The sequence below is a fragment of the Hippocampus bargibanti genome, linkage group LG03 (assembly GCF_051943395.1).
Source record: "Hippocampus bargibanti isolate YZ-2025 linkage group LG03, ASM5194339v1, whole genome shotgun sequence".
Taxonomy (NCBI): Eukaryota; Metazoa; Chordata; class Actinopteri; order Syngnathiformes; family Syngnathidae; genus Hippocampus; species Hippocampus bargibanti.
Window position 1 is genome coordinate 11,292,113 of NC_142736.1, and position 24,707 is coordinate 11,316,819.

The 24,707-nt window shown below is 42.4% G+C and overlaps 2 protein-coding genes and 1 pseudogene across 2 annotated transcripts; all 3 read right to left on the reverse strand.

Moving 5' to 3' along the window:
• Positions 1-919: 919 nt before the first annotated feature.
• Positions 920-3,865, reverse strand: foxr1 (forkhead box R1). The gene is made up of 7 exons (XM_088993205.1): positions 3,745-3,865; positions 3,384-3,476; positions 2,637-2,851; positions 2,386-2,448; positions 2,162-2,289; positions 1,049-1,281; positions 920-948 (listed from the first exon to the last, which is right to left on the reverse strand). Exons 1-7 carry the CDS (start codon positions 3,863-3,865, stop codon positions 920-922), a joined length of 882 nt encoding a protein of 293 aa, XP_088849331.1.
• A 1,302-nt stretch (positions 3,866-5,167) lies between these two features.
• Positions 5,168-23,201, reverse strand: atp6v0d1 (ATPase H+ transporting V0 subunit d1). Its single transcript, XM_088991956.1, has 8 exons — positions 23,002-23,201; positions 22,101-22,272; positions 20,897-21,075; positions 19,245-19,324; positions 18,897-18,974; positions 17,477-17,653; positions 8,333-8,410; positions 5,168-6,693 (listed from the first exon to the last, which is right to left on the reverse strand). The coding sequence occupies exons 1-8, from the start codon at positions 23,126-23,128 to the stop codon at positions 6,532-6,534; spliced, it is 1,053 nt and encodes a 350-aa protein (XP_088848082.1). The 5' UTR covers positions 23,129-23,201; the 3' UTR covers positions 5,168-6,531.
• On the reverse strand, positions 14,929-15,969 carry LOC148900320 (uncharacterized; annotated as a pseudogene).
• Positions 23,202-24,707: the final 1,506 nt, after the last annotated feature.

A 24,707-nucleotide genomic window follows, 5' to 3' on the forward strand; every position in this document is an offset into this window, starting at 1 on the left:
TTATTCCTCTCCGTCAAGTACTGTAATTGTTATTTTACGGCACAGGTGTCAAAGTCAAGGTCCCCGGGGGCTAAACCTGGCCCGTCACATCATTTTATTCGGCCCGCAAAAGCAAATCAAGTGCCATGATGCTTTCTAAAGTCCAAACCAAAATTTTAAATTGTCCCATGTAAACCACAATATATTACTTTTTACTTTGAATTTGAAAACCATCCATCCATCTTCTGCTGCTTATCCGGAGTCGGGTCGCAGGGGCAGCAACTTCAGTAGACCAGTTATTCATTCATTTGTTTTACAATCTATACTGAATATGTGGAGATGAAACACCTTAAAGGCTTCCCCAAATTCATAACGACCCTTCAGAGGAAATCGTAACAACTGTTTATGGCTCGTGGCAAAAAAAATGAATTTGACACCCCTGTTTTATGGGCATGAAAACAGAAACAAGTGAGCAAAACACTACAATTAGAGTAATAGTACAAGTGCAGTCATATTTAAAAAAAAAAATGTAAAAATTCTGCTTGGAAAGACATTTTCCCTTACTATAGGACAGGTATCAAATGTTCAGAACTGTACTGTATTCACATTTAGGTCCATAGCCCTGTAGTATTGCACCCATAGTCTGACAGACAGCAAGACGTCCGCAGACGAAAAGTGTCTGTTTGGTGTAATCGACCACCAGATTCCTGCACCTTGTCTCTGTTCCCATGTGCATGCGTCACAATTAAGGGTCCTGCACGTGTTTATTTTTTTGTATTTTGCACTGTGAGAGGGAAAATAAATGTGACATTCTCTTTAAAATCAAATGATGCAGCAAATAAGTTTGGCACAAAACATAAATGAATAGAAATGAATGAATGAATAAAGAATGGGGGAAAAAGGGAAATATTTTTGCATCATTTATTTTTTGTAATTGCAATCACATTCCAAGTAGTTTTGTAATTATATCTGCAATAAAGAACATGGGAGAGGGGGAGCAAATTGGTCATCACATCATCTTCCATTCTTTGTTTCGCTCTTTCACATACTGTAGTTTGATCACATTCACCTGGACATGACATGCTCCTCTCCAACTGCTTTAAAGATTCAACCGGCAACGTGTCAAGCTCATCTTTCAGTCGCTGTTGGCCATCTAGAGTCAGGTGCCAAAAGCAAGACTTCCTTTTACCATCCCTGCACATCTGGTTACAGGTTTTGCGGAAACTGCTGTTGAAGCACAGGTTGTGTCGAATGGTATTCTTCCAGCCATCAGGAGCCGTCTGAAAGAAAGGGAAGTGTTCTCTGGGGAATGACAAAAAGTGGATGGTCAGGCTGCAGAACCATTGAATATATATTCCAAAAATCCCGATCTTGACTTATTCAGTGGAAATTATGTGCCGTTAAAAATAAACAGAGCAATTCAGACATTTGTGAAGATAACACGTTGACTTTTTGTAGCCAAATCGTGGGATTCCTCCTTCTCAAAGATTCCTCATGTGCTGTAACTTTGATCACAAGCCCGCCAAGTGAGTCTCAAAAATGTGTTTTCTTTATTTTCCCGCCATCTTATTGAATATTTATCCATGTTTTCAATACTGTTTTAAACAAGCCTTTGGCAGTCATTGTGGTGTCTTAACAATACACATAGCTATTGCCGGGTATTTGCAAACGTGAGAGAAAGCATCCATCCATCCATTTTCAAGATCGCTTCATCTTTATTCGGGTCGCAAGGAGCCTATCCCAGCAGTCATCGGGCACACAGAGAAAAACAACCATCCACACTCACACTGAGGGACAATTTAGAGCGTTATATCAGCCTACCATGGTAGGCTGATAGAACGTGCATGTTTTTGGAATGTAGGAGGAGAGAAAATGCAAACTCCACAAAGGGAGGCCGGACCGGGTCTTGAACTCACAACCTCTGCACTGACGACGACTTGCTAACCACTTGCTTACCAGGCTACTGAAAGAAAGCAACCTATGATAATTCAGTCTAACCCCCACTGCCCCCTACCCAAAGCCTATTAAAGCAGCAAGACTCATGCTCCCCCCCAAAAAAGGTGACACGAAAGATGACTAAAATGAAGGGAAACTAAAGATCACCATTGTAAAGCATCTCATTGTAATTATTATAGTTGCGATTTATACCGGTTATGGTTATATGTGGTGGTCATTTTTACACCTGGTGAAGTTGTAAATCTGTTGAACTTTGAGGCTCCCGTTCTGACTGCTTTTAAGTGCCAAGGCAATGAGGGTGCAATAATTCACTGGCGGACGAGGCCAACATCCCGGCTTCAATGTTTTGTTGTCCTGGGGAAACGGGGTGAAAAAAAAAAACAACAAAAATGAGTGAAGGTTGTTTGGAATGTTAGTTTAGGAACATGCCATTTTTAGGTCGCCTCATACCCATAATTTTGGAGTTCTCCCCTTGCGTTTGCGGTGTCTTTTGTGGCTCGACGAGCCTTCATCCTTGATGTCAAGTAAAACATTGTTTGCACCACTTTCATTCGACTTGAGATATTCTTCTGCGACTAAATCATTCCAAATATGTATTTAGTACAGACTAAAATGTGCAATACCAGACAATCGATGCTCTGAAGATTCTATAAATCAGTGGTTGTCAATTGTGTTGCAACATGTCCAGGTCTATACTGTACCATGCAGCCAGTGGATGAGGAAACAATGTGCAATCTTCTGTTCTGGGGAGATAGTGTGTGTAGTTTTGTGACTTGTGAAGACTCAGACGGTGGGTTTGGGGTTTCCTCTGCAAGGTCTTGTGGAGTGAGCAGACTTGCTGAAGGGTCTCCATAGACGATCGGACAAGCAATGTTTGGATTGACAAGGAGCCACAGGTTTGGCTTCACAAAGGTGTCTGACCCAACCGGAAAAAAAAGGAACAAGTAAATTTCCTCTTTTTATACAAGTATTTTTTATTAATTTGTTGCTTTAAGACAAGGGACACAAACATGGTCAAAGAAGGACCAAAGGAGGAGCCTGCAGGGTTGTTCTAAAAAGATCTCACATGGGATATGTATACTGATTTTAAACTAATGCTTTAGAAGTCATCATTTAAAATGTAAACAATGGAAAGCTCTTATGAAAATAAGATGTTGTATATTGGTCTTTAGCCTTTCCCTAACTGTGAGAAATTTACATGTAAATGCCAACCCATAATAGCTACAGTTGTCAATAAGAAATCTTTTTAGAAATGATTGCAAATTTCCCTTTCGTGGGAGTATAAAAAGCTTTCTTATTCGTATTACTTTTCTGATCACTCTGCCCCTTGTTTCGTGGCAGAATTTTTTGACGGTCAACTTCCACCTGTATTTAACAGATAGTCCCTTTGAACAAATCACCAGAAACTAACTATGGCTGGCTACACATGATTAAAAAGTTAAACCCACCTGAGGTTTTGTCATACCAAATAAACTCATCTTTTCTTTTGGACACTCTTGCCAAAGGCCTCTGTGCCGCATACGGGTCACCAAGTTTCTCATCTTGTAGTTTAAAAAATAAAAATAAGGGACATTAACATTGTTAGTTTCTGACACAAAGAAGTGTAGTTTATTCCACCCCCAAAACCCTTATTAAAAGTAAGAAAAACAATCCATTTAATTAACTGTAAATCAACCAGAAAACTTAGCAGCGTGTCAAAAATTTGATCCAGATCAAAATACATCAAACTCGTCAAAGCAAGGTACGTGCACGATCATTCATTTTGCAAACGAGAGAAGATTTGGGGTGAATGGAAACCAAAATACTCACCCTGGCAAAACTGGTCAGTGGTTGTGAGCAGTTTGAGCTCCTTGTCCATATCCCAGTCTGTCAAACTGACAGAGCAGTGCAGGTCAAAAAATCGGGCATTGCTTTGAACCTGGAAAGTCATGTCAAGACCTTGCAAAGAAGAATTCCTTTGCCTTTTGGCCTCTTCAACTCAGACAATTCCCAAGCTCATGTGTGATGCGGCAGCTGGAGCTCATTGCACTTAATGAAACCAAGAGAAAGTGTAGCGCCCTGAAACAGATGCATGTTCGTTAAGTGACACAAACAACAGTTCACAGTTGGAGGTGAAAAGTAACTTTGGTAGAAAATGAGTGATTTTTTTCAAAAAAGTACATTAAGATCAATTTTCTTGACCGCATCTCCTTGTCACTCTCAGCACTGGTGGGCAAACTAAGGCCCGTGGGCCGGATCCGGCCCGTTGGTCTTTTTAATCCGGCCCGCCAAAGGTTGGTACCAAACTGAAATTTGATGTGAATGACTCCATTCATTTCAGTAGGACTTGTAATAAAAGCATTTCAACACTGGATGGCACAGTTAGTTGAAGTTGTAGAGCACATTGAGGGAGGGGGGAGACGAAAAGAGAGGGAGAGATAGAGGAAGACATCATATTCAACCGAATAAACTCCCTCTTAAAGACCCGGTCTGGCCTCCCTTTGTGGAGTTTGCGTGTTCTCTCCGGGCACGTGTGGAATTTTCTCCAGGTGCTCCGGTTTCCTCCCACATTCCAAAAAACATGCTTGATTGAACACTCTAAATTGTCCCTAGGTGTGTGAGAATGAATGGTTATTTGTCTCTGTGTGCCTTGTGATTGGCTGGCAACCAATTTATGTTGTCCCCCGCTTCGTGCCCGAAGACGGCTGGGATAGGCACCAGCACCCTCCGCGACCCTAATGAGGATTAAGCGGTCTGGAAAATGAATGGATGGATGAACTCCCTCTTTACGACGGGAAAAGTGTGTCGGTCCCGCTATTTCTTATCATTGGATCCTAAACGGTGACTCGTGGTTGCAGTGTGTTTTACTGGAATTGCGAATGCTTTTAATTTCATGAATTTTACATTTATGTCATGGAGATCGTGATATCCAATAAGAGTCATATTGGTCAGCGGGAGTGAATCCCCTTTGACTCAAGATGACAAAACACCCTTGACTGGCTGCCAGTCACTGGCATGCCACATAAAAATGAGCATTTATTCTCACATTTTCACTAGCGCATTAAATTTTGCCCGCAACTAAAATATAATTGACTTTCTTTTTAAAATGTGTAAAAATATAAGGGATCCTTTAGAAAGGCTGAATTCTCCATCTGCATTTCTGTGATAGGAACCATCCCGTAAAAAGCTTTTCCTGCTAAAGTCAAATCCTACACAAAATTATGGATGCACCAAAAGCAACAGTGGACACGTGTGCCTAGAATCTTATTTATTTTTGTTACACGTTCAACACACTTGACAGGAAACACATAAATCGGTATAATTTGTACAGCATGGAAAAGACACAAATAATGATTCTTTTTTTAAATATCTTGGTTATATCTTTCATACACTTACTTCAATGTATCAATCTGGAGTTCAAACATCACACAAAAGGTTGGATGCAGAATGGAGACTCATGTTCTATTCCACATCTTTGAACAACACTATACTTAACATTTTACTCTATACATATTTTTTGGCTTGGGAATGGAGTCAACAAAACAATGCCAAAGTTCCTTGCCCAAAACATAAATATAGACAACTTGGGGTTGGGGTTTTCTTCAGACAGCTAATCAGGGTACTTTTGGGGTACCATTTATCTGTTTACAGAGGTGATTACTCTCATTGTGTGTTACAATGTACTTTCGTGGTTGAACCTGGGGATGAAAAAGCGCCCTGAAAAGGCGTAATGAGCTTTGCTTTGTGAATTATATCATGACTATGCACATGATCAAGTCTGAGTCATGTTGATTTCACTTAGAGGAACATAGGAAGACCATCTGAGAGCATTACAAACTATTGTTTTTAAAATGGGGTTGACAAATGCTTGAGGGACAACCTTTTGACATTCTGAAAAATGCAATTGGAGTATTGGATGTGACTGTGCAGGTTGCTGGACATCAAATGAAAATATGAAAAAGTGGACGGGTTTCAGGAATTTCCCTCAAAAAGTGAACCTTGTATATTACTTATTGTACACAGACTGTTACTTCCAATTTCAAATTTACTGATACTAAATTTTAGATTTTCATTCGCTGTCAGTTAAAATCTAAACAAAAATATAAAATAAATTAGCATTTGAAACATACCAGCTTGGCTGTTATGTATGAATATAATAGATGTGTTTCACTTTTTGAATGGAATTACGGGACTGAATCAGCATTTTCATGACATTGACGCAAAATGACCGTCACTTGCATTGCTTACATGACAAGTCTCTTATTATGGAGCTTTGTAGTCGTTCCTGTCATGCTTCTTTTACTCATGCAACCAAACTTTTAGAAAAGATGCTTTCCACAACCTGGCCTCAGAAAGAATACACATAGCACATGGTTACGAAGAATATACAGTGCAATACTTCCAAAAGTTTAGAACCAGTGCTTCACCAGTGACCAATGAATGAAGACTTGTCAAAAGGGCCATAACAAGGTTTCTGGAGGACCAACTGCTGCCAACAACGAAAGAACAAAGGCCGCTTGGCATGGTGGCATCAGATGCTTTAACACCGAGGCGGGAGTGAATCGACTGAGCCAAAACACTGAATGAAATGGGTCGAATGAAAGCAAAGGAGGGAATTTAAAAGATTGGAATGTAGTTGTCAATTTTGGCACGGTGCCGCTGGGCAATGCATTCAGCAATCCAGACAATGTTCCTGCACTCCTGCTCCTTCAGCTTGACATAAGCATAGAAAACGCTGAAATGGAACTGGTTCAAGAAAGCCAGTTTGTTCAGTTTCACCTGGAAAAGGAAGGAGTAGAACAGAAAGAGTGAGACTTGAGCAAGGTATAAATAAGTTACAGTCACATAAAGAGAGGTGTTTCCCTTGCCATTCATTTCACAAAGTGGTGATTTTGATTGGGACTTCGCAGCCTGTTCGGATACAAGGCACTCATTTTACGTGACAAAACTCTAAAAAAAAAGAACCCCCTCAGAAGTACCTCCCAAAAATACTGAAACGGTAAGATCAATTTATTGTTTATGTTGTGCATTGACAAGACATTTGGGTTTCAGATTAAAAGATGGGACAAAAAATAGAGAATACCAGCTTCTATTTGATGGCATTCATTTTGAAAAGGATGTGTCAAACAACTCTGGCCAGAGGTACCTTTGTCTGAAGCCACCCCATTATCTCCAAAAAGGACAGGGTGCCTAACTCGCGACCTCTGCACTGGGAAGTCAGCATGCTAACCACTCGACTGGGCCACCCGATGAGGTTTCCATTTCCATCAAATTCAGACTCTATGACATCACTTGAACGTCCACTTTCCCTCCCCCTTCTCAACGTCCGTTGCTGTTGTAGCAGTGTTTTTGAGGTAATCATTTTATTGTCTATGTAGGGATATACTGCAATATATAATTGTATTTTATGTATTGTATTCTATTAATAATTGTATCTATGCTTGCGCACCATGCGCACCAAATCCAGCAGACATTTAAACAGCTTCTTCCCCCAAGCCATTAACTCTTTGAACAGTAGCCCAAATTGAACTGTATGGTGCCTCTTTGTAATTTTTTAATGATACTAGTGCAGCGTGTTCGACCGGAAACAAATTCCTTGTGTGTTCTACATACTTGGCAATAAAGATGATTCTGATTCTGTGACTGTAAAGTGTCCTTGAGAGCTTTGAAAGGCGCTTGAAATAAAATGTATTATTATTATTATTATTATTATTATAAAAATCAACCTTTCTTTGCATTTAAATTGCAACTGCAATTGCAATGACAACAAAATAATTAAATTTTTCATTTCTGTAGGACTTTTTCTCCCTTCATATCAAACAAAATAACACTGCCCATAAGCCCGGTGATGTTTAATCACACTTTCGGTCATTCTTATCATTACTTTCTCTTTCATTGATTCTACCACCATTGATTGGTGGATACTATTGATGCTAACTTGCCAACTAAAATTAGACGGAAGAGATGAAATTGGATTGAGTGCACACATTTTGGCTGTTCCCGCATATATGCACATGGTTTGCAGCTGCTTTCATAATATAATTTCTCAATCTTATACTCAACCAGCCCTATTTAGATTGGCCTTTGGAAGGCCTTATTTTTGTCTCGAATCGGCCGAAAAACAAATCTACTGGAAGATGTGAATGGAATTTTGAACTGAGAGCTTAAATTCATCTTTTATTCTGAAACCCAAATGTCATAACTATAACAACAAATGGGAAGGAAATGCCTTTGCAATTCCAGTGCTTTTGGAGGGGGACTGTGTTGAAAACATGAAGATGGATCCTGCAAAGGACTACTTGATCACACAACATGAAACGGAGTGTGTTGAAATCACAGATTTTTTTTTTTAGTGGTCAAGACAAACAAACGGTAAGCAAGGGATTTATAAGCAAGTGGGCACTGTTGGTTTTGTCACCTCATGCTCAAAGAAGCGATCCTCCAGTGTTTTGTCGCCTGGGTTGCTGCCAGCACCCTCAAACAGCAGCTTGTACTCCTGAAAAAGACACACGTGTAATTGCACAATCGGCTGCTCAGAAACCAAACACAAAATAAAAAGAACATGAACAGATTTCCAAAGTTCTCATTAGTATATCAAACATGTCACACAAAATAAAAAGTACTGTGTATTGAGCTGGTCCACTATGAAATAGCCGACGAGGTGTAAAACGAATTGCAGAGTAATTCGAGGACCACGATTAAAAAAAAAAAAAAAAAAAAATCAGGCTTCAGTCCCCACTCATTTACATGTGTCAGGCCATAACCCCAGGACAAACAACTGTTCACACTCTGCATGACAGTAACCAATTCCAAGGTTCCAATGGAGTGAAAGGGCCAACTTCTTCATAAACCTTTATCAAATAATATCAGGACATCATAGACATTATTTTATTTTGAAGATGTTGAAGAGGAGAGTGTTCTGTTGTTACTTGACTCATCTCCCAGACTGTGTTTGAAGCGTCTATTGTCGCAAGTAACTGCTGCTACTAAGGGTATGTTGATCACACCATTTGGGCATTTGAATCCGAGTCCGAATCAACTGATACAAAGCCCGAATCCATTATCTTATCACTCCTTGGTTTTCCTAGCGGTGTGCTACGGGTTGTTGTCTGGTTGGAAGACCCAGTCACGACCCATCTTTAATGCTCTGACTGAGGGAAGGAGGTTGTTTCCCAAAATCTATCAATACACCCCCAGTCATCTTCTCTTTCATGCAGTGCACTTGTCCTGTCCCATGTGCAGAAAAACACCCCCAAAGCATGATGCTACCACCCCCATGCTTCACAGTAGTTGTTGTGTAAAAAGGAAATCACATGCTAACTTGGCTTTACATGCAGTACAGACTTGAAAGGGTTAATCCAATCAGCCGGTGAGTGGGTGTGGCTCTGGAGTTAAATGCTGTCTGAACCAGGTGGCTCTTGTTAGCCAAGGGAGACACGCCGCCGGTGAGTCCACATGTTGCATTTCCACGTTCAACCTTTCTGTTGATTTAAACTAAAATAATGTCAAAGTAGTGATTGAAATGATTGTGAATGAGTTGCATTCATATCCTGTGTTTCTATTTGTAGGTTTATGACCTACTTCACTGCTCGTCTACCAAACAAAAAGAACCAATGTATTCAAAACTCAATCAACAATAAATAACGAGAGTGAGTTGAGTTGTATCAGTGTGTCTCTCTGGCATCCCTTTCGGTGGGAAAACGTGGAAACGTAAATTGACCGAACAGTCATAAACCGCCGCTCACTGCACTGGACTGGTGCAGCAGCAGCTTGCTCACCTGAAAGGCACAGCCAACCCAGCCCTGGCCGACCTAAAACTCCAGTAACTGACTGGAGCCGACCTGGAACTGCTGGTTAAGCTTAACCCCAAGCAACCAACTGTGCGACCCGGTACAGTAGTCTGTAACTGGGTTTCAGACCTCAAAAACAAATCCAATCAATTCATCTTTTGAAATTCCGGTTGATCTGGGGCAAAGGAGCCAATTGCGCCAATAAAGTGGAACAAAGCCCCTCAACGAGGTCCCCACTGGTCAAACAGTCGGCTCTCCAGTCAACAGAAACGGAATTGAGATGGATGACTTGAAAAAACTCAAGAGTGCACGATCAAAAGCACAGGCCTCATTCACCAGAAAAGGAAATGCTTTGACGACTTATGTGGCGGCTGGACTCCTGGATCCAAGTGATGTTCCAAATGAATGGAGGAGCTTCAAAATGGACTTCTCGAAAGTTGTTGATGCCGGGCTTGAGTATGCCAACGCCCTAAGAGAATCAAACGATGAAACGGTCAGAGAGTCTGCAGGGGAGATCGACAGGCTGACCGCTGAGTGCGAGGCAAAGTTCCTTGAGGTGAAACGAGCCACACAAGAAGCCTTTTGGATTGGATATGGCAATGACATGTTCTCTGCCCAGTCTAAAATCGCTGAGTCTGCAGTTACTCAGGCTGAGGCGGACGAAGTCAGCCCTCAGCAACCAATCAAGGACCGCAGGCTGAGGAATAAAGGCCTACACAGAGAAGTCGCCGAACTCAGTGACATGTTGGGGGAATGGAAGGAGTTGATTCCTGCCTCTAAGGTAGTGGATCTAAGAATATGCTACCGAACGCTGAGTAAGAGGCTCCTGGCTTTGTCAGATAAGCTGGAAGAGGAGGAAAAGGAGGAGCCAAGTGGTGCAACACTGGCCTCCAACTTCGGAGCGGGAATGTCCAGCACAGACACCCTTTCTCTCCCAGAAGAGCCTGCGGAACCAAAGCCTGAACACAACACCAAGAAAGCGCTAACCTCCAACCTTGGAATGGGAATGTCCAACACAACCACCCAGCCTTTCTCACCACAACTCAGCCCCAGAACTGTGCAGCAAGGAGCATTTGATTTCAAGCCTCAAATCAGCCTTGAAAGGGCACGGCTATCCACTTTCTCCGGTGACATGAGGGACTACTACAGGTGGAAGGCCGAATGGGTGGACCTGCAGCAACTAGGCAACCCACAGGGAGCAGAAGCTGTGAGAAAGTTTCACCTACTAAGCAGCCTGCATGAGAAGGTAAAAAGGGAACTTGTTCTCTCCAGCTGTGGTTCCGCAGATGACGTGTTCAGACTGCTGGATAACAAGTATGGGAACAAGCAGAAGATTGTCTGGCTAATCACAAATGAAGTCCAGGCTCTTCCCTCTCTTAAAGGCAACAACCCCAGGAAAACCATTGAACTGATTCAGGCTGTGGAAAGAGCGCTTTGCAGCCTTCAGATCCTTGGAGAAGAGGATGCCGTCAAGAATCGGGTGGTCTGCCAGTCTCTGGAGAGCAAGCTTCCCAGCACACTGAAAAAGGAGTGGATTGTGCACAGAACTAACCCTACTAGCGGATTCTCTCCATCGAACCACTTTGACTGCCTCCTGGACTCTCTAAAGAAACAGGAAGCAATCCTGGAAGAATTGGGCCAATTAGAGCCCACCTCCTTAGAAAAAGATGCAGTGGAGAAAAGTTCACCAGTCGTGAAAGTGAAGAAAGCCTCCACTAAATCTGCTGCTGGTCAAAAGGACGATCCGACTAGCTGCACTGTGTGTGGCGACAACGCGCATGCTGGCAGGTTATTTGTGTGCAAAACCTTCAAGGAACAAGACCTTGCTGGAAAAAAAGGCTCATCTGAAGAAGATTGGGTCATGCTTCAAATGCTTGCGGCCTCACACCAAGGATGGCAAAGGTTGTGCCTCCAAATTCCTCTGCACAAAACCAGTCTGTCGGGAAGCAGGGGTTTCGGACCACAACTATCTCCTCTGTCCCGAGCCACCATCACCAAAAATAAACAAGTGTGAGAATCAAAGCAGCGAACAAGATGGAGAAAAGACAATTGGCTTGACTAAAAGGCAGGAGGAGTTTCTGGCGGAACTCACAGAACAAAGTCTCATCAACTGTATGCACCAATGCTGGAGATGGACTGAAGGAATACCCAGTAGTGATGATGCTGTTGAAAGCAACAACAAACTCAGGCTGTCTAATTGGCACCCTCATCGACCTCGCTTCTGATACAAACTACATTACTTATGAAGCAGCCAACCGCCTTGGTCTGTCAGGTGAGAACATTAAGCTGATCATCCATGGGGTTGGGGGCATGAGTAAGACAGTTGTGACAAAGAGATATTCCCTCCGCCTGAGGGTGAAAACCCCCAAGGGAAAAGTGGATGAACATAAGATTCTCTGCTATGGACTAAATAACATTGCTGAGGTGAACCAGCCTGTCTCACCCAGGCAATTGCAAAAATTCTTCCCTGACGTTGCCGCTGAAGAATTAGTACGGCCAAAGAAAATAGACCTCCTGATCAGTCACCGCGAGGGTCGACTTGTTCCCCAGCCAACCAAGATTGTGGGGGACCTCGTGCTCTGGGATGGCCCACTGGGCAAGACTGTTGGAGGAACCCACCCCAACCTGAATGAGGGTATCGACCTGGCTGTGTACCGCTCGGACACTCACTTTGCAAGGACTATGAGGTCTGCCTCGAAGGCATGTAAAGAGACAGTCTTTGTCCAAGCAGCGGAGGAGAGAGCACTTGCCCAGAGCCTCACAGCTACAAACAAGGAGGTCCTCGAATGGTTCAAGTGGGACAGCATTGGAGCAGCCTGTAGTCCCTTATGTGGTGGCTGCAAGTGCGGCAAGTGTTCCCCAGGAGGGAAGGAAATGACTCTCAGGGAAGAAAAGGACCTAAAGAAGATAAAGGATTGCCTCACTTACGTGTTGGCTGACAAGCACAGTGATTCTCCCCACTGGGACGCAGCGTATCCTTGGAAGGGTGACCCAGCAACACTGCCAGAAAACCGTCAAGCAGTTGAAGCGACCTTCAGGAACACTGAAAGACGTCTGGAGAAGGAACCTGTCTGGAAAGCCGCATACAAAGAACAAATTCATGAAATGGTTGCCAGAGGAGCTGCTGTCAAACTCTCTAATGAGGAAATCAATAGCTGGACCGGACCAACATGGTATGTAAGTCATCTAGTTTCACCTAATCCTCACTCCACGTCAACCCCTGTGAGAATAGTGTGGAACAGCAGCCAAGAGTTCCGAGGGATGAGTCTCAACGATCTCCTGTATAAGGGTCCCGATGTTCTCAACCCAATACGGGGAGTGCTTCTGAGGTTCAGGAGTGGACAACACGCTGCACTGGGAGATGTGAAAAAAATGTATAACTCAGTGTGGCTGAAGGAAAAGGAAGTCCACCTACACCGCTTCCTCTGGAGAGACCACCCAGAAGATAAAATAGAGGTTTTTGCAGGTGTCAGGGTAAACATCGGTGACAAACCAGCTGGTTGTATCGCCCAAGTCGCCATGAGGGAAACCGCCAAGCTTCCCCAGTTCGCTGACATGGTTGAAGGATGCCGCGTTCTAACTGAGGATAGCTACATGGATGACATATTGACATCACATGATGAACCTGAAACCCTGCAAAAAATCACCAGAGGGGTGGAGGACATTCTGAGAGCGGGGGGTTTCTTCCTTAAGCCATGGGTCCTGTCACACCAAAGTGGGAGGAGTAGTCCACCTGCTGACATCGGGGCCAAAACAACAACTCCCAGGACCTTCGTGCTGCCAAACCAAATGAAGGATGAGGAGAACAAAGCGCTGGGTGTTGGCTACAAACCCGAGACAGCGAAGCTTCGGGTGATAACCTCCATCAACTTCGCCAGGAAAAGAGGGAAAGTGGGAATGTGCCAGCATATTATGAGCGATTTGCCACCAGAGCGCGCACAGTGTGCCAATCCATTCAAATACACCACGCTTGACCTCTTAGGTCCTTTCAAAATCAGGGATGCCGTCAAGAAAAGAACCAGAAAGAAGGTCTGGGGCGTAGTGTTCTGCTGCATGGCATCAAGAGCAGTTCATGCAGACCTTGTTGAAGACCAATCATCTGAGAGCTTCCTCCAAGCTTACTCTCGTTTCGTAGCCCTGAGAGGCCATCCAAAAAGACTCTGGTCTGACCGAGGAACACATTTCCTTGGAGGTAAACCTGCCTTGAACGAACTGTACAAGCGCCTGGCCAGCCTGCAGGGAGCTTCCATCCAGTACAAAGCTGCCGAGAATGGAACAGTGTTCGTGGGAGTTCCACCCGGCTGACGCACCTCATCGCAACGGAGCTGCTGAAGCCGCAGTAAAGCTCTTAAAGAGAGCCCTCATGAGCCTCGGTGGAACAGCAAGCTCATTCACCTGGAGCGAACTCCAAACCCTCTTTTATCAGGCAGCTAACCTAACAAATGAAAGACCAATTGATGCGAGGGCGCAATTACAAGAGGATTCAGTTGAGTACATCACACCCAACAGTCTACTCCTCGGACGGACCGGACAAGGAGGCGATACAGGAGAAATCGACTTGTGTATCCATCCCTGGCGCCGGCTCAGAGCCATTCAAATCAGCGTGGACATGTTCTGGTCAAAATGGCGTGAACTTGCTGGACCAAACCTATTTGTGCGGCCAAGATGGCACCACACGAAGAGGAACGTTGAAGCCGGTGACATTGTGTGGATCGCTGACAAGAACGCTCTACGAGGGCAATTCCGGCTTGGCAGGATCCAGGCCGTTTCCCCAGGCAAGAAAGGACATGTTCGAACAGCAGATGTGAGGATTTGTGCCGGCCTGCCTGCACCACTGGCAGTCAGGCAACGCAGGAAGGACTTGCCGCTGCAAACAACCGTAATCTTGCGGAGAGACGTCAGGAGACTGGTGGTCCTCCTCCCCGTTGAAGACCAGCATGGCCCAGCTCGGCCTGACACTGGTTTCCTTGACTGACATCACTCTAGTTCTGCAGGCACTGCCCCAACGTCATTGCCCTCACACCTTCAGCGGTGGTAGGTGCAAGCCTAGCGCTGCCACCAAGTCCCACACTTGCACATACACGAAGTAAGAAGATGAAAACACGCACATAACCATACCCTGACAGTACACCCGCTCTGTCAAGGTAGGCGCCCGAACATTGACATCATCTCCTTCGTGTGCAGTAAATAAGAATGGACTTTTATCTGATGTTGGGGAAAAAAAAAGAAAAAAAACCTTTGTAATATGATTTAATGTTGGGTGACCTCTCTGATTAATCAGTCGGTCAAGTGGGAGGTGTTGTGTAAAAAGGAAATCACATGCTAACTTGACTTTACATGCAGTACAGACTTGAAAGGGTTAATCCGATCAGCCGGTGAGTGGGTGTGGCTCTGGAGTTAAATGCTGTCTGAACCAGGTGGCTCTTGTTAGCCAAGGGAGACACGCCGCCGGTGAGTCCACATGTTGCATTTCCACGTTCAACCTTTCTGTTGATTTAAACTAAAATAATGCCAAAGTAGTGATTGAAATGATTGTGAATGAGTTGCATTCATATCCTGTGTTTCTATTTGTAGGTTTATGAGCTACTTCACTGCTCGTCTACCAAACAAAAAGAACCAATGTATTCAAAACTCAATCAACAATAAATAACGAGAGTGAGTTGAGTTGTATCAGTGTGTCTCTCTGGCATCCCTTTCGGTGGGAAAACGTGGAAACGTAAATTGACCGAACAGTAGTAGATGGTGTTCTTCGGATTGTACTCTTCATTCTCCATGGAATGATAACCAAAAAGTTCTATTTTCGTCTCATCTGACCACAAAACCTTGTCCCATGACTCCTCTGTATCATCCAAATGGTCATATGCAAACTTAAGACTGGCCTTGACATGTACTGGTTTAAGCAGGGGAACCTTTCATGCCATGCATGATTTCAAATCATGACGTTTTAGTGTACTATACCCACAGTAACCTCGTAAACGGTGGTCCCAGCTCTTTTCAGGTCACTGACCAACTCCTGCCGTGTAGTTCCGAACTGATTCCTCATCTTTCTTAGAGTCATTGAGACCCCACGAGGTGATATCTGGCATGGGGCTCCCCTCTGATTGAGAGTGACCATGTTTAGCTTCTTCCATTTTCTAATGATTGCTCCAACCGTGGAACTTTTTTCACCAAGCTGCTTGGCAATTGCTCCGTAGCCCTATCCAGTCTTATGGAGGTGTACAATTTTGTCTTTGGTGTCATTGGACAGCTCTTTGGTCTTCGTCATGTTACAAGTTCAACATGGGGTGGACAGGTGTCTTCATGCAGCTAACAACCTCAAACAGGTGCATATGATTCAGGATGTTACATGGAGTGCAAGTGGACTTCTAATGGGTGGACTAACAGGTTTTTCAGGGTCAGAATTGTAGATGATACACATGTGTGCAAATACTAATTTGCAGCTGTATCACACAAATAAATTGTTAAAAAATCATGCGTTGTGATTTCTGGATTTTTCCTTTTTTGATTTATCTATCTCCCAGTGGACATGTACCTACGATGAAAATTTCAGACTGCTCCATGATTTCTAAGTGGGAAAAAGAGCAGAACAGCAGGATGAATATCGATATAACCGGGACTATCGATATATCCGACCCTGCGCGCATGTAATTTTCTCCTTGCATTCATAGAAATAGTATCGTAATAAGCGGTACTATCGATATAACGAGACTTTACAGTATATACATATATATATATATATATATATATATATATATATATATATATATATATATATATATATACATATATATACATATATATATATATATACATATATATATATATATATACATATATACATATATATATATATACATATATATATATATACATATATACATATATACATATATATATATATATATATATATATATATATATATATATATATATATATATATATATATCACGTATACCGTTTAAAAATGCTTATCTACGACCTTTCGACTCCCATTCTTTGCCAGTACCCTTTGTGAAATATCTATGAAGCGGTTTTTTTTTACACAACAGCCCCTTGACTGATACCCAGCCCTGCCGATAGAAACATTAATATCAAATGAGTACATTTGATGGCTAAAAGTAAACTACATATTTTACATGGATATTTTTGGCCGTGTGGAGAGTCATCCATGAGTCTACATAGCTGCATAGTTTGTGGCAATGTGCATGACTTCTCTTATCGACAAATTACACTATTACAAACGACCTAGGAAAATGCACCCAATGGGGAAAGAACTTGTTTGTCACAGAATAATTTACACTTGAAGTGCTTTGTACACATCACAATTGCCAACCTGTCTGTCACCCATTCAACTCCAACAATTACATTTGGTGAGGGGGCCATCTACAGTATCAGGCAGGACAGACGTTAGCCGTTTACGATGGATATTTTTTTTGACTGACCCTGAGTCTGACCTTGCATCTCCAAACACAATTTGGAACAGCATTCTACTGCCACTATGAACCCCCAAGCAAAATTCACAAGCCACCTGTGGTTCTAGTGTCACGATGACTACAACATCAGGATGTATGAGGAAAGATTTGCCAAAAATCTCTGGAATGTTTCTAGAGCGTGAAGCAGTGTGCTGCAAAGCGCAGTTTTAATGTACGTAAAATAATTATGCTGACCTAAAAACAAATATCAGTTGGTCATTCATTACCAAGTGGAAAGGCCAGAATACCAAAACATTTGAAAGTTGCATCCCTAAAGACCAAAAAGCTTTCAAACTTACAGGATAGTAATCAGCCACAGCTTTGACTTGCTCATAGTCATCAGCCCGGGCCAGCTGAGCGAGGCCTTCAGGGTAAAGCTTGCCACAATGTGGAAAGAGCTTAGCACGGTCCTCCTTGGAAAGCTCCGTGCCAAATGAATTGATGGTGATGATAAAGGCTCTTCGATCAGCCTCAAACTACAACAAAGACAGAAAGGTTCGAGTAAGGTGCAGCCTGCAGAGGCCAAAACTGACCACGTTCGTAGACATGACAGTTTTTATGATGTCAAAAAACGGAAAATATGCGTTGTGCATTGTCAATGTCAAAACGATACATTAAGAGCAGCATCTGTTCAACTCTGTTTATTTCGCATTGGGTGTCTCACTTGCATTGAACTTCCGGAGTTTCTGAGTGGCTCAAGCCTGCTGTTTATGGTGTTGGTGTTGAAAAAGTAGGCATCCCAGTAGTTGAGAGGTTAGCATGCCGGCTTCCCATTGCAGGGGGTCGTGAGTTCAAGGGTCCGGCCTCCCTGTGTGGAGTTTGCATGTTCTCCCCGTGCTTTTCTCTGGGTCCTACGGTTTTCTCCCACATTCCAAAAACATGCATGGCAGGCTGATTGACACTCCAAATTGTCCCATGGTGTGAGTGTGAGAGTGGATGCTTGTTAATCTGTGTGTGCCCTGCGATTAGCTCGCAACTGATTCAGGGTGTTCTCGACTATAGCTGGGAGAGGCTCCAGCGCCCCGCGCGACCTTAGTGAAGATTAAGCGATTCAGAAAATGAATTAATTAATGCAAACTTCATGTATTGCCATGTTTCTGCCCAAAATAATATTTCATAATAAATCCAATACCTCCATAAGTTAATAAGTCACTCTCAGTGGTCAAAGGTTGAATCGGTAAAAGAAAATTGCACATTTGGTCACTTTTGACACAGCATGTGTAGCCCCTTTGTGTTTTTTCAATTACGTGTCAACACAAATAAAAACAAAAAGTCTTCTTGACATGGATCCAACAAAATGTACCGTATTTTCATGATCACAAGACGCACATAAAAGTGTTAAATTACCATCTCAATTACTATCTCCATAAAGGACAGGTTGCCTAACTCACGACTTCTGGACTGTGAAGTCAGCCTGCTAACCACTCGATGACTGGGACACCCGATAAAGTTTCCATTTCAATCAAATTCAGACTCTAAGACATCACTTTCTAATTTCATGCAAACAAATGTCATATTCTGGAGTTTAATGACCCATAGCTCACCCCCAGGGGACAAAGGGAGAATGCCTCCATGTCTTTGTTTCATGCAATTTTATTTTGGGCAAATTATGATATCGGTGCATAGAAGCCCCGTTAAGAAGACCTCTCGACACAACCAGAAAGTGCATGCACTGAATGCTGCGTATTATCTTCAATTTAAAGCCAAACAGATACTCACCTCCAAGATGGGACACATGGTATCAGCTGTAGTTCCCCCCAAGTTGGAACAGAACTTATAGAATGCTTCAAGGTAAGCCTGAGAATATCAATGCGAAGGCAAATAAAATGAATGACAAGGGTAAAACCAACTTCAAAAGCATTGAATGACAGTCTTGAAAACATTGTGTCGATATTAGCTCCCACATAAACGTCTCAACCATTATCAGAAGTTAGCGGTAATAAACCTGCATCATGCAATCATTTCACTGTACTTTGTTTTTTGTCCTGCTGTTGTTCTGTTTCTCCATTTGGTTGGTAAATTATTCATGCAATAACAAGGATCTGCGACCACGAGAAGATGCTTTACCTTGTAGAGTGTATTACGAATAATTTCAATGTTCATTTCATCCAAGTCTTGCTCAGATATACAATCCTGGAAAAAAGCAGCTGAAAGCAAAGTACAATAGGAAATTAATTACGTCTCATATATTTACAAGCATGCTATATTCTACAAGACTCTGAGGGGTTGCTTTTTGAGTGAGCCTTTGTTGGGGGTGTGCAGGACAATAAAAGCTATTGGTAAAAACCACCTCACAGGTAGAATCAAGTCACAATGTCACGCTCAACTGATTGACTGACAGATCAAGGAGTTTAAGTGATGCAGCAAGTACGCCACTACACACATAGCCTGGCAAGCCCCACCCTTTGAAAACGTGCCATTGCTGAACGTCGGTACAAAACAAACCATACAATTAAATTTGTTCTACATTTGTACACACACATACACATACACACACATGCACACACACACACACGCACGCACACACACACACGCACACACACAGTATTTCTGTCTTGGCAGTATGTGGGCAACACAGTGTCGTTAACTTAAAGGACAACCGCCGTCACTTTTTTGTTTTTAACTGACATCAGAATAACGTTTTATAGCATCTAAAATACCCAAAACACGCAGTATGATATTTTTAGACAAATGCAAAACACCTATAAAAAATGACTTAAAGTGTCCAAAATCTGCAAAAAATTGAGCTGCGAATTGGGCATTTTCAGAAAGTCCCGCCTCCAGTTCGTGACGTCACGCCAAGACGTCTTGCATTGCGCGTGAATCAAACCAATGGCTTCAGATTCGGAGCATATGTTTTCTTGTTACACATCCAGTTATGAATATGATTCAAATAGTTTTGAAGAGGAAAGCATACATGTTTGCAATCGATTAAAAATTATATGTGCCATTTTGAGGCAACATTGGGGGAAAATCTCTCACCCAAAAAAAAGAGATACAAAATGGCGACCTCCTGTGGCCACCTCTGTTTCCACAGGCTGATAAATTCCTTATATGGAGCTTGGATGCCCTCTTCTGGCGGCTTTTGGGTGCAACACGGTTCTCAGACCAAACATGTACAGCAAAATACATTGACGTGATGGAAGGACTGCTACAATGTGTCTTTTTTCGGTCAGGGGGGGCGGTCCTTTCGTGACGTCACGTACGGACTCGTCACCAACTCAAAAACAAGACTTCCTGAATATTGAGCGTAAAACGTAAAATATAGCTATATGCGGTGGAATCTTATTAAAATATGCTCAGTAGAAGTCATTTGAAGCCATTTTACAAATTATGGACACAACTTGTCCGGAGACGTCGGTTGTCCTTTAAAAGCACAAATTGAATTTTTGTTTGCATGTGAAAGCTTATGTGAATTTGATGGCATGTCATTTGCAACATAGGCACATAATGCAATGTTATTTTGAATCGATGCAAAACCAGTGGCCGAAACTTGCCACTTAGGAAATATAGATCGGTGCGCACCGTGACTATGCACTGAGCAGGGGAGGTTTGCACAGTTCATTTGATACCAACAGAATCCCACCCTCACACGATTTGTAATTGAGAGGCAATGGAGGCCAGGCCGAGCGAGGCCAGTGTGATGTAGTGCCGGGTCAGTCTAAAACCAGGAATGGAAAAGCAGCTTTAGTTAGTGTCTGTTGACAGAGGGTAATTACCGAGGGGTGTGTCCACCAGAATGGCATTATACAGCTCTGCAGGAGTCTGAGCGATATTGACCGCCTCCATCTGTTCAAAGCTGCCCAGTGGGTGACATTTGGGCACCAGCTCAGAAATGGCCCGCTGGTGAAGGGTTCCCGTGATGAGCAGGATGACATTATCAATCATGTAACTGTACCTGCAGTCACCATCAGAGGGACAAGAAGCATCAAAAAATGTTGTTGAACACTTGAGAGTGGTCCCCATAAAACACAATGTTCAACGAAATAAGCCTTAAAACAATACACAATATACATTATTTTATGTATAATAAATGTGCTATGATATTGTAATTAAAGAAATAAACTGTAGAAATAGGTAAATAAAATAGGTAAATAAAATAAAGTCATTTTATTTACCTTTGTGATGGTCGTTGATGGCTTTGAGCGAATGCATAGCTTTTTGCATTAAGTGTCTCAAGGAGCTCGGGGTTGTACATCTTAGAAGTTGTGGTATTGCAACAGCAACAGATGCAGGCAGACACACTAGAAACGTCATTAATAGCTGGTTCCCTTGCTTGTCTTTTCATTTCAAATCGAACTGATGGCTTGTGCGGGTTATTTGTAGAGCCTGATTGATGGGATATTTAAACCTTGCAGTCTACACACTGCCTTTGAACTATCAATAAAGTTGAAATGAGTCCACATTTGACTGTTTTCTATCGATTTCCTCAACATTTCACTTGTTTTTTTTTTTCACTTTTGTGTTTTCTTCCAAGCTCTGTCATCTCCCTTTCGTGCGGCTTTAACCAAAGAATGGGGGAAGGAATAGAGGGGAAAAAAAGCCAGCTGCCATTTCAGGAGCTCCAAGAACTGGCTCGTTCGCGAACGACACATCACTCATTGTGGCGCTCCGTGTGTTTCCCGAAAACTAGTTCGTATGCCAAGTTTATATTCTCACAAATTTAACGTTCGTAAGGCGAAAAGTTCGTTAGCTAAAGTGTTTGTATTTTCATTCCCATTACAATCAGGACCACTATTTAAATGATGTTTCAGCATTCATTGGTCTTATACAGACCTATGTTCTGTCCTAAATTTTATTTGCTGCGCCCCTCTACTGGAACTCATGAGATTGTGTAACGGGTCAAAATACTGTAGAGTGTAGTTACAATACATGGGAAATGTTAGTGTGTGAAGTCTTAGAACAAAAGCTGAACTTCCTCACGTAATGAAATCCATGAAGCTGGCCAGTGGCTCATATGACTGGTTCCTCATGTGACGAAACTCTACAACCATCTTCTCCTTCAGCTTGTCGTCAATGACGGACACGGTGAGAGGGGAAGCCTCATTAGCCAGAAAGCTGCCGTAGTCTGTGCTTTGAAGGTGAAGCTTCAGATCTGTGGGGGAGCGAAAAAAAAGGACTTAACCAAGATAGAAAATTACAAAGCAAGACTAAGACAAAACTACAAGATTGCGGTAATGGTGAAGACACACACTAGTCAGCAGGATTGTAAAGAGTTCCATACTAATTGTAATAATTATTAAGTTAAAAGTTGCTCTTTAATTGCTTGGTGAAAAATGTGATTGTGGAGACCTGTGATTGACTAGCAACTGGTTCAGGGTGGACCCCGCATTTTCACACCAAAATGTCCTGCATGTCATTTTTCAGGTTATATTTCACTGAAGAATACGGGTTGATAATTAAAAAAAAAGGAAAGGCGTTCCCTAGAAATCTGGTAAACGTGTGCAACAAAAACGAGGTAGTTTCACAAACACAATCGCCCCCTCCCTACCACCGCAACCATCGTTTACCCACAACTGAAAGAAAAAATGACATTAGACTCATTTTTGCTAAGGTACGATCTGATTATTGTACAGTGAATTTATGACTGCAAGGATGCTAGCACAAATTCCATGGTTAGCATTCTAGTTCCCCTTTTACGGGTAACACATAGCAAAGGATGAGACTAAAGAGACTGTAAATCCCTATATCTAATTAAATTTGACTCTTCCCAACTTCACCTGTTCACTGTTGTCCATCTCACTGGCCATTGTGTCATAAATGAAATCGTGCGTTCGTAAAGTTAGCTTGCACGGACAGCGAAGAGTTACCTTATTAAACTCACCTTCGAGGGTCTCGCATTGTACAAGGTTTAAATAATCAGCCTGAGACAGTATTCCGGCTTTAAATCCCCTGACAAGCCCCTCAAGATAGCCGTTATCGACATTAAAATAAAGCTCAGAGAAAGGCATCTTATCTGATCGTTAGATCTCTCTCTGCAGCAGAATGTCCGACTGGTTGCTAAACTTGAGCATTAGCATTAGCATCAGCTGACCGAACCATGTGATCGACTGTCACCTGATCAGCCGTCATTTCTTTTACGCTCCCTTCATTTTAAGAAAAGTACTCTAAAGACGAGAGTACCTTTCTGAGCGTTATCTAGAGTCTATATTATGCCCAACTTTTATTTTAATTGTAGTGGTGAGGGGCATTTAAAACTGATTCTAAGCATGCAATTACAAATAAAATACAGTCAATACAGGTACATGTGCAGTATTGTCCTTTCTAATCCGTGAATGGCTGGCAACCAGTTTACGGTGTCCCCAGGTACTGCCCGAAGATGGCTAGGATAGGCGCCAGCACCCCCTCGTGAGGATAAAGTGGCTCGAAAAATGAATGAATGAATGAATGAATGAATGAATGAATGAATGAATGAATGAATGTCCTTTCTAATGTAACTCGCTGTAAATCGCTACTAACGTGACTTTTGTAACGTCCGCATAGACGATGTTATGCAACGTAAAGAAACCTTGCATTATTATCACACCCAGTGAGTGGTTGAAATGGTAATTGAGTGGTGGCAGCGCACAACAGTAGTGATGGGCAAAATAAAACAGGGTACAGTACTGTACGTAATGCTACAGTTTCAGGTGCATTATTCGACTTTAATTCACGACTGACACCTGCTGAACATTGAGATGTATTGCAGATAGAATATTGGAACCGCTTGTGGATCTGCGCATGCGCGCAAAATGTGTTCGAAGAAAGCGACCAACCAAACAAGGGGATTTGTATCACATTGCATAGGTGTAAACCCAAAAGTCATTGCTTAAAGGGGTTTATTTCTCATGTGACAAAACGGAAGGTGCACTTTGTAAATAAAAATATGCCGTTTTGAGGGTGGAAAGCTTGCGAAAACCCCATGAAACTTTACAATTAAGCACATCACGACTGGCATTGAATTGAGATTTATTGTGCGATGTACAATAAATAGCTCAGTATGACAAACTACATATGTCAAATGTTGAGAGCAGCAGAAATTGAGCAGTATATGTAAAAGGCCAAACTTCCCAATACTTTTTAGGACACATATGTTATAATGCTGTCCTGCTTGTGTTTCAGTAAATAAATGGAAGCTGTAAGCATATTCGTCTTCACATTTTCCACCGGCTTGTCGTGCATGTTTGCTGCTGCTTGTCAATCACAAATGGGATAAAACTTTTTGGCTAAACACTGAACAGTAAACAACTTCACACCCCATACTGATACCTACCAGAAACAGTTGTACTAAGCATTTAATAAAAGTGTGATGAACAATATGATGCTACACCACATTCCTCTTCCATGGAGAACACCTTGTCCATAAATACTGTCTCAGAAAGTCAAGTTCAAATTTCAGTTAGTCAGTGTTCAACACTGACGGCCTTTAAGATTTCTCACATTAATTGCTCATGATAATTACATCATAGTGTGTGACCTTTTACTGCTGCTGAATGCATCTGTTTTTGATTCTGTCCATTTTCAAATGTAGTCAAAAATTTGAAGCGACAA

Coding starts and splice junctions, on each gene's coding strand:
- foxr1 (XM_088993205.1), bottom strand. CDS start 3,865: ATGACTTTCCAGGTTCAAAGCAATGCCCGATTTTTTGACCTGCACTGC. Junction 2,449..2,636: donor CCTCATCCACTGGCTGCATG/GTACAGTATAGA, acceptor CTTGACATCAAG/GATGAAGGCTCGTCGAGCCA. Junction 949..1,048: donor GAGGAGCATGTCATGTCCAG/GTGAATGTGATC, acceptor TCTTTATTGCAG/ATATAATTACAAAACTACTT.
- atp6v0d1 (XM_088991956.1), bottom strand. CDS start 23,128: ATGCCTTTCTCTGAGCTTTATTTTAATGTCGATAACGGCTATCTTGAG. Junction 22,273..23,001: donor ACAATGCGAGACCCTCGAAG/GTGAGTTTAATA, acceptor GCTCCCCCACAG/ATCTGAAGCTTCACCTTCAA. Junction 21,076..22,100: donor AGCTTCATGGATTTCATTAC/GTGAGGAAGTTC, acceptor TGGTGACTGCAG/GTACAGTTACATGATTGATA.